This window comes from Onychostoma macrolepis, chromosome 16, assembly GCF_012432095.1.
Source record: "Onychostoma macrolepis isolate SWU-2019 chromosome 16, ASM1243209v1, whole genome shotgun sequence".
NCBI classification, from domain to species: Eukaryota; Metazoa; Chordata; class Actinopteri; order Cypriniformes; family Cyprinidae; genus Onychostoma; species Onychostoma macrolepis.
The window spans coordinates 34,603,702-34,614,039 of NC_081170.1; the positions used below are offsets into that span (position 1 = coordinate 34,603,702).

The 10,338-nt window shown below is 36.7% G+C and overlaps 1 protein-coding gene across 2 annotated transcripts; it reads left to right on the forward strand.

Moving 5' to 3' along the window:
• Nucleotides 1-1,136: 1,136 nt before the first annotated feature.
• zgc:91890 (solute carrier family 52, riboflavin transporter, member 3-B) lies at nucleotides 1,137-9,711 on the forward strand. 2 transcript variants are annotated; one of them, XM_058746557.1, is made up of 4 exons: nucleotides 1,137-1,502; nucleotides 7,288-8,372; nucleotides 8,463-8,586; nucleotides 9,063-9,711. In XM_058746557.1, exons 2-4 carry the CDS (start codon nucleotides 7,342-7,344, stop codon nucleotides 9,273-9,275), a joined length of 1,368 nt encoding a protein of 455 aa, XP_058602540.1. In that variant the 5' UTR covers nucleotides 1,137-1,502; nucleotides 7,288-7,341; the 3' UTR covers nucleotides 9,276-9,711. The 2 variants fall into 2 exon arrangements, with proteins under 2 accessions (XP_058602540.1, XP_058602539.1); XM_058746556.1 differs by lacking the exon at nucleotides 1,137-1,502 and adding an exon at nucleotides 4,849-5,027.
• The last annotated feature ends 627 nt before the right edge of the window (nucleotides 9,712-10,338 follow it).

Genomic DNA, 10,338 nt, shown 5'->3' on the forward strand with positions numbered 1-10,338 from the left:
TAATTTACCATTTTAAACTGTAAAATGTACAGTTTGTGTAAATATGTTAACACAGCTACCAGTTGTTTTTTTCTGATATGACAAGATATTTTTATAGTATGGCATTGTAAAACTTACTCTACAAAGTTTCTCATAATATGTGCTAATTCTGCTGTGTCTCACACCGGACTGTTTTAGGTTTTTTTGGGAATTGTTTCTACTGAAATTATCTTTAGCCTCAACATTCCTTGTGTGCTTACAAACTCCAAACACTGTGGGCTACGACTGATTTACACTCCATGCCGTTCAAGGATATTATAAATGCTGACAGCTCTCACTGCGAGGCCTTGGAGGAGCCTATCTTAACAAGTGACCATGGAGCCGGACTCCTGGCAGAGAAGTTAAGAAAGAGTTCACAGCCAGAACTTTTCAAATAAATCATTCACAGACATTTACTTGACAACATGCAGTGCACAAAACCTTGAAAAGAGAAACAACTAAAAATGTTTTTCATAAATCTTTAATCTAACAGCCTTTCCATACAAAGACAGTTGAGAGCGACCACTTCCTGCAGGCTCCAAAAACACCATTAAAATATCATATAACTAGTTCCATGTCTTCCGGTGTCATCTGATAGCTCTGTGTGAAGAATAGACACTGTTTCTAAACACACTGAAGTACACCTTTTCAAAAATTGTAATAATGTCAAATGAAAAGTTTTACTATAAAGTACATTTAAAACCTTTTTGTTTTATTAATCTTTTGTCATGTTTTAAAGAATACACTTATTCTGATGTGGTGACTAACATACTAAAGCACATGTAAAGCACTTGATTATAATTTTAATTGTAGTCAATATTACATTTAATGTTAATATATATTAAATGCACTAAATTACAACTGCATCTTTACAAGTGTGTCATTATAAATATATTTAAATACACACAAGTTTGAATAGAAATAAAATTAAAGTATATTTTAGTTTATATAATTATGAAATTACCTACAAATATGTACTTAAGTCCTACTTAAGTGGGTCAAGAATCACTCTTAAGTTCAGCTATTTTAATATAAATTTAAGCTATGATTCATTTTCATTTAATTGTAAATAACATGCAAATAAGTGCCTAAAAACATACGTTCTGTTCACATTAGGTATATTCTTTTAAAGTATATTATGTCCGTAACAAGTGCTCTTTCTAAAAGCATGTACTTATTTTTTCCCTCTTTGGAGCTTGATAGACATGGTAACTATGATCTGCTTTATTAAAAGATTTGCTTTAAGAGTTGTGTGTTTGGGACGACATGAGGGGAGTAAATGATGAGTTTCATAACCTTTAAGCTAAACTTTTCTTTGGTCATTGACTCTGCCTCTTGAAATCACACGCCTCTCTCTGCAGCCTCCTCATGGAGAAGATCGACGCTTCCTCCTGTGTGAGCTGTGTGCTCCTCCTCTCTCTCAAAGTCTGTCTGACATCCAGAGCGCTGACTGTCAACATCTTACACCCTGAAGAACATACCAGGTGAGTAAACAAGCACGATGAAAACAATGATGGGAGGATTTCAGCTTCCTTATGCAAGGCTGACAAGTTTGAACTTAGTGTTGCTAGAAAATTCGGAGAAAATTTCAGGCACATTACGGATACTTTGTACAGAGAAACAATGTGCTAAGTTACGTCATTATGTTTATTCAGTTACTTATAATTTTTTACATTTACAAAAATGTTTCAAATGAATACCTTAGATGTTCAGGCCAGCAATCATGTGTGAAAATGCACTATATGAAAGCATATTTTTCTTGAATATTACATCAGAATGTGTGAACCAACAGTATCCAGATATGAAAGCACTGCTTTTGGATCACTAATGTGTTAAATATGCACTTTTAAGTTATGTGAAATTACTGTTCATTTCAATGGCAGCTGCTCAGCTGGCGCATGCAACTACATGACCCGATTGCTGCCATCTTTCATAAACACTCAGATTTTGCGATTTACATATTAAATTCATGTGTACTCTTTTAATTTACTTACTTTTACTTTTAGTCATTTAGCAGACACTTTTATCCAAAGCGACTTACAAATAAGAAAAAGGAACTAAAATTAAAAGTTAAAACTCTATAAATAATATACACACATTTAAGAAAATAAAGAAAGTAAATAAAAATGATAAATGCATACAACGACATTTCAAAACTAAACATTTAAAGGAAAATTTTAAATATATATATTATTTCATTTCCATTTAGTATGTTGAAGTACCAAAATAACTCAAATTAAATAAAACTCAAACTCAATGTAAACCTATACAGATAAAAAACGAATAAAATGACAACATTACAACAACTGTAATTAAAACTAAAATAGATAACAAAGACAAATCAAACTACATTAGTTTATCAGTAATCCTAAAAAATAACACGGAGCCAAACACACATGCTAAAAAAACAACAACAACTTACTTACACATAGTAAGAAATGGTTATAACATTTTTTTACTTTTGAATAATATCATTTGCCAGATGCATAAATGTAAATATTTACAGCATCTATCAACAGTAGATAATTACAAATGACAACCACAGACCTTGGTGCATTAAATAATTTTTCATTTATACTTTGCTGACCAAAAAAAAAAAAAAAACAGTAAAACAAAATTGGACTTTAAACTGACTCCTATTGGTGTGGATGCAGAATCATGAAAAATTACTCTGTTCAGAGGCACATTTATCACCTTTGATTACTTTATACAACATAAAGTGTCTGAAAATGTGGGTGTTACTGAGAAAAAGTCATTTATACGACCTTTTATGTGGTCTACAGAGAACATTCACATTTATTCATTTGGCACACTCTTTTATCCAACAATTGAGAATAACACGAGAATAAGGAGAAGGAAGAAAATAAGTGAAAATGGAAAAAATAAAAATAGAAACTATTAATCCGTTAAAAAAAAAATTGTACCAGAGCAGAATAAAGTGCAAAAAGGACAGTTACTATGACTAGGAATAGTGCAGAAAAAGGTTTTAGTCATTTTTACAATGGGTGCAATACACGAATAAAATGTTATCCTCTATGAGATTTTGTCCTCCAAATGAATGATTACATTTATTAGAAATCCTCAGGAGAAATGGAGCCCAAATCAGTGATCAGAGCAGTTCCAGTGTAACAATGGCTCTACTTAGTCAGAATGGACAAACAAACCTTTTCTTTTCACTTGTAATTTTCTTTTTCAAATGCCAGTTGTTTCTCCGAGTGCTTCGCATGTAGGTTCCCAATGTGTGACAGTAAAGGCTTTCAGGATCTCATTAAGCTTGCACATTTTATAATCTAGTGGTTTTTTGTCTTTTGGAATAATAGAGTGACAGTCAGCTTAATACAATACGAGTGTTGTGTTTAAAGGACATGAGATCCAGTTGAAAGAAAGATTTTTAAAAAGCCTCACGTAACACATGACTTGAGTAACAGGTGGTGAATGCCAGAGCCACTGTCATCAACATATTGTAACTATAATAAATAATTAAACATTTCTTTAAAGTAATTTAAAGAGCACTTATGTGAGCAGTTTATTTTTGTAATGAAAGCAACAAAAGATATTGGATGAGAGATGTACAGTATACACACTAATTATGCAGGTTTACTGAGAAGATTTTGAAACAGATTCTGTGAAAATGTAATGTATTTCATTTTCATTCATTTACCTCCCACAGATGTTCAGCCATTAATTAATTGCAATTAATTAAAAATGTTTTATAGTTTAAATTTATATTAAATGCAATTAGCTGAAATTTAGAGTGCTTTCTGACCCACTTAAGTAGGACTTAAATACATATGTATATTTTCTTATAAATATGGTTGAATTGACAAGCATTTGTAATAAACATAAATATACTTTGAAGCCATTTCTATTGAAACTTGTATGTCATGCATTTAAGTATATTTGTAATTACACATTTGTAAAGTTGTAATTTAGTACTTTTAAAATATATTAATTTTAATTATATCAAATGACAAACAGTTCAAATTGTAATCAAGTACTTTACATGTGCATTAGTATGTTAGTCAACATCAAAATAAGTGTATTTCTTTAAAACACGACACAAGACTATTCTTGACAATTATTTCAAATGTACTTCAAACTAAACTTTTAAATTAATATTATTACAAAGTGCACTTTTTAAAAGTCTACTCAGATGTGTTAAGAAACACTCTCTCTTTCAGTTCACTTAAGTAGCCTTTTATTTCATTAATATTATTTTATCTGCAAACACAGCTTTTTAAATATATTTTGAAGATTTGGAGTACACTAAAGTGTACATTCAGCACAGTTACGCACACTTCTTTTTCACAAAGGTTGTGTGACTTTGTGATACTGAGAGACTCCAATTATAGGGTTAATTCAGGATAATTGGACTGTTTTCCCAGTCATCACAATGTTAAAAAAATGTCCCAACTCCCCCATTAAATGTGTTCCTCCCAAAACTGTTATGATAAATATTAGACTGTGAGCTGCATTTGTATGGTGTTTAACCCATATTTAGTAAATAAACATAAATAAATAAATGATATTTGTAACAACCGTTGCCAGAGTTTACAGTGAGGGTTAAAGGATCATTTGAATGTCAGCTGCTTCAGCCTATGTCATGTAATAAGCTACACTTCCTGCTTCAGCTCAACGTCAAGGTTGTTATGAGAGAGAGGGAGGGAGGGGGAGGGAGAGCGAGAGCGAGAGAGAGACAGAGAGAGAGAGAGAGAGGGAGGGAGAGAGAGAGAGGGAGGGAGAGAGAGAGAGAGGAGGGAGAGAGCGGGAGGGAGGAGTTATTGCGTTATGCTTACACTTGCCTTCCCTGTTCACCCTTCGCTGGGCAGCCGAGCACATGGTTTTGAATGTTAGCCCACTGGGATAAAGGACCCCTGCTTCACACAGCTCGCGCCTGTGTGCTCCTATTACCATCAGGTGAATTTCAGAGCCTACAGGAACATAAAGAGCGAGAAAAACAGAACTCAAACTCGGAATGTCAGAATGTACTGAGACCTCAGGACAATCAGGTGGGATGTGTGTGTGTGTGTGTGTTTGAGATTATCCAGTTTAGTGAACTAAATGTGGTGTTTTATAAACCAAAGAGCCAAAAGGAGCTTCAAGGGCACTGACGAGTCCATAGCCACTGGTATGAGCACAAACTGGTTATTGTGAATTGATAACATAAGGAAATGATTATGTCATAGAACAAGGAAGGTGATCAGGGAGTGAATACAGAGGTAATTACTGGAACTGTTGGTGTAGTATTAAGTCTGCGTTCATAATGTGTAATCTGTTCGGCTTTAGTACTGTAAGTTTGAATGGGAAAGGTCATGTGACATCTCTGATTCAGAGTGTAATTTCACATTACCAAACATTACCAAAACAGGAATATAATAGAGAACTGCAAAAATTCAATAGCAGTAAAAATGTCACTCGCTAAAGGGAAGTAAATACAACTGAAAATACATGTTTTTTTTAATGTGATATTGTTAGTGTAATTAGTTATGCATGCAAAGGCAAATGCCATTATCCATAGGGATGCCTAATCTTGCTCCCAGAGGGCCACTTTCCAGCAGTTTAGCTCCAGCCCTGATTAAACACATCTGAACCAGCTTATCAAGGTCTTCAGGATCACTAGAAACTTCTAGAGGCAGGTTTGTTGGAGCTAAACCTTGCAGGACGATGGATTGGTCATTTTTGGTCTTGGTCTTGACTTCTGCCATTACCAACATCGTTTAAAGATTCTGCATTTTCCAGAGCCACAGTTCCAACAAACCACATGGCAAACGTGTGTGGTCGGAGCTACAGCCCTCGACCTGTGGTTAGAAGCATAGTTTCTTTGTGAGTGTGACATGTTGACCTCAATAGATCACGCTCTTGGTCACAATAAGCAAGCTAACAGTTCATTCGATATCCTTCATTCAATTTAAATACATTTCAGTCAATCAATTTTAGCATGTAAATTACCGTTTATAAAGAGTGCGCATGTGCATAAAAGCGAAAGGGAAGAATGATGTAAGGAGGGATCCTGTGATAAATCAAACCAAATAAAGGAAAACTATGGGGAACAAAATTATTGAAGTAGTCGTCAGTTGCCATGTTCGTTACAGCAGTATCTCGAAGGAATGATGTAACAGAGAAAGCTGCTGACTGAATGAACCACATGCCCACGGAATTAATGTAAACTGCATATTAGCGCAATAAAAGAAAAGAATGGATTTCTGTTGTTGGTGTAAATGAACTATAATTCTCCACCACCTACCCACGTTATAACAGACCATCCTATTGTTGAACCAACATGGTTCAAACAACACAAGTGTGACGTTGTTACAACGGTTTCGCAAATAACTAGTTAATTTCTCCAACAATGCAATGGTGGTTAAGCAGCAAATTACATATTAATTATACAATAAATGCACCCCTGTACGATAAAAGAGCTGAAAAACAATCCCACAGATTTACTTTGAAGGAGGGACCAGAAGATCAGAGACTTGGCCAGTAAGCAACCACCCAAAAAAATCATAACACCACACTAACAACCACTCAAAACAACCTAGCAATCACTTAGCATCCACCATAGTATTGTGGTAGTCTCGTGTAGCTAGACCTTCAGATTGACTGCAGAAGGTCTGGGAACCTTGGCTGCTTTGAATGGCCAAGACCCACCCAAGAGACCTTATGACTGACAGGTAAAGCAACCAATCACGTTTCATTTTGTGCCGTGTCATGTTTGGGGGCATGGAAATGTTCCCACAATAACAAACCGGTGTGTAAAACTCCGGTTTTAACGCATTTTAAAGATTCTGTGCCGCAAACTTTAAATATTTCACATAAGTTTGAAAATGCAGCGTTTAGTTGATCCTGCTGAATACAGTTGTAAACACAACAGCTCTCTTCTTTCGTGAGGCGGTTCGGCGTCACGGCATCTTTGTTTCCAGGCGGAATGTTAAAGAACGCGATACACACATCTCCCGGAAATCCTGTATAATTCAACCAATCCGAATGACGACTTTGAAACTCCTCAAGTGTTTCCAATTTTGTGTGTGATATGCACCAGATGCTCAGCCAACGGTCTGTGGGCGTGACGTCTGAGGCTGGCATCGTGGCATCATGAAATCTGAGCTTCTCAGCTTCTGTTCTTGAATATTCTCTTTTCTGTTATGCACAGTACAGTGTTAAAGTAGTATTGGTAATGCTTCAGTAAGTTTTCTGACAGCACTTTAAAAGTCAAAGAAATGGAAAGGCTATTGCAAAACTAATTAGTTTCCCTGTACTTCCATGTTTCAGATAACCTTTAAAAACCAGTTGCCTTTTTGACGTGTGGACCTCAGTGCCTTCATCATGTCGCTGCTCACACACGTGTTGGCCTGCCTCTTTGGCATCGGATCATGGGTGGCGATCAACGGGATGTGGGTGGAGCTACCTCTGATCGTCCCCTCCATTCCTGAGGGTTGGTACCTGCCCTCCTACCTCACAATCATTATCCAGATGGCCAACATCGGGCCTCTCTTCATCACGCTCATGCACCACTTCAGACCGGGCGTGCTGGACGAGCGGCCCGTTATCTACACCATCGTGACGGTCGGTGTGGTGGCCACCTTCCTCCTGGCGTTCCTCTGGAAACGCACACTTACTTTTGGAGGAGGCAAACACAGTGCTGCCCTACTGTCCCTCAGCTTTCTGCTGTCTGTGGTGGACTGCACCTCGTCTGTCACCTTTCTACCCTTCATGATGCGTCTACAGCCTCAGTACCTCACCACCTACTTCATTGGAGAAGGTCTAAGCGGTCTGGTCCCAGCGCTGGTGGCTCTTATCCAAGGAGTAGGGGTGGTCCACTGCAAAAACGCCAGTGCTAATGCAAACTTTAGCATGGGGAACTCATCCTGGGGCTTCGATGGAGAACTGCAGGCACACTACCAGCTGGCCAACTTCTCCGCTCAGGGTTTCTTCCTGTTCCTCAGTGCGATGATGCTGGTGTGCCTGGGCGCTTTCTTGTTACTCAACTTCCACCCCGCTGTGGCGCGGGAACACAAGAGCAAAGGTTATATTAATGATTCTCAGCGGGTGGAGAAGATTGATATGAGCCAGTCCCCAAATAATGAAACTCCAGAACAAAGGCCCATGTTGGATTTCCCAGAAGGCCCGGTGATAAAGCAACACAGTTCATTTGGAAAAGGAATCTACAGCACAATGGAGCTGGTCTTCATATTTGTGGTTCTGGCCTGGGTAAACGCACTGACCAATGCAGTCCTGCCCTCGGTCCAGTCTTACTCCTGTTTGCCGTATGGAAATCAGGCCTATCATCTTGCAGCCACTTTGTCTTCAGTAGCCAATCCAGTGGCTTGTTTCATTGCCACGTTTGTGCCAATCAGGTGAGAACATTGATGCACTAAATTCATGCAACTATTCCATTTCTGAATTGGATTTGATTGGCTGACATGCTATCTTTAATAATGTCAAAGGTCTCTGGTGCTAATGGGGGTTCTGACAGTGACCGGCACAGGGTTTGGAGCATATATAATGGCCATGGCAGCACTGAGCCCTTGCCCTCTGCTGATCAATCATGACCTAGGAGCAGCACTCATCGTAAGACTCACACACATGCTTTCCATTGGTCTTAGTTGTTCCATATTTTACAAGCATAAGTTAGACCAGTAAATGTGACTGTAAAGTACATTTACTGGCACTGAAATTTACATTCTTAAAAATTAAGGTTCTTTTTTTGGCTTTTTTAGTGGTTCCATGAAGAACCGTTAACGATCCATGGAATGTTTACATTGCACAAAAGGTGGAAAGTGGAAAGAGGTTCTTTAGATTCTAGTTCTTTAAAAATGTTTACTGAAAGGTTCTTCTAAAAATAGTTCTTCTGTGGCATCATTCCAAAAAAATCCCTTTTTGGAGCCTTTCATTTTAACAGTGTAGGCTACTTCTCTTTCTACATTAATGAGATATTCAGTATATACTACATAGTGTGCATGCTACTACATACTTAAGCAAACATGTAATGTGAGGGCAACAAAACTCACATAATCTCCGTTTTCTCTTTCTCCCTTTATCTTTAGGTCATAACCTGGGTCATATTTGTCCTGACTTTGTCCTATGTGAAGGTGATTATTGGAGTGATCCTGCGAGATGAAGGCCACAGCGCACTCGTGTGGTGTGGAGCTGTGGTGCAGCTGGGCTCAATGCTAGGTGCCCTGTCTATGTTCCCTTTGGTTAGTGTTTATAGTCTTTTCCAGTCAGGAGATCCCTGTAATACCAAGTGCCCTAAATAAAAGCAATCATTATTCAGAGTAAAACACTAATATGTTAGTGAACAAGGCTGAATAATACACAGATGTAAGACCACACACATTTTTCCATTATACCTTTTTTTTCACATTTACAAATCCTACTGCTACTGTATTGTTCCAACAACTATTTTTCCATTTGGTTGTCATATTGTCATATAGATCAGAGTACTGTTACATCATGACAAAACAAGCTTCATAATTGTCTATATGGCACTGCCTTATAGTTACAGTGTAACTTGTCAGTTATGACATTTTTGTTATATTTCAATGTTATTATACTTGATATGTAGTGTTTTTGTTATCATATTGAACTGTTGCTAAAGCCTGAGGTCATGTTTTTTAAAAGAATTGGAAAATATTTATGATTTTATATAAGGCCTTGCTAATCCTATTCCTATTCCTGTTCTTTTTTTTTTTTATTAAGTTTGGTAAAATATAAATAAATAAATATTTGAATAAAGTTGCGTTGTGGTGATTTCTTTGAACATCTAGTTGACTAATATAAGTCTATCAGACTTATAGGTTAGAATGGGAAATTTTGATGGGCATGTATGAAATTATTTAAAGTGCTCTATAAATATTTCTATAGCATATCAGCAAATGTGACAGAATTTCCATTTCCATAAGTTATTAGACTCTTGATATAGCTCTTTTTATTCTACATATTTTCAGAAATTATAGTGATAGTGGTCCAAAAGCTCCCTAGGTGTTAAAATGAGGAAGAAAGCCTGAATCTTGTTCTTCTTCCTCTGGTTCATGTGCATTACGTAATTTTGGACAAAAACACAAACAAACAAACACAAATCAGCTGGCTAAATAATCCACCCACAGAATGTTATAATTATAGGTAGCTACCTAATTATACCTAATCAAATTATTTTAGGACAGTTTGTATTTTATTTCATATAATACTGTTTCAGCACACATAAGTTGTTATATATAATGAGAACATTTGTTTTAATACTTTTTTCTTATTATAGGCCTATACATATGGAATAATTACTACAAACTAAATAAGCAGGCCCACTAGTAAATGTAGAGAATG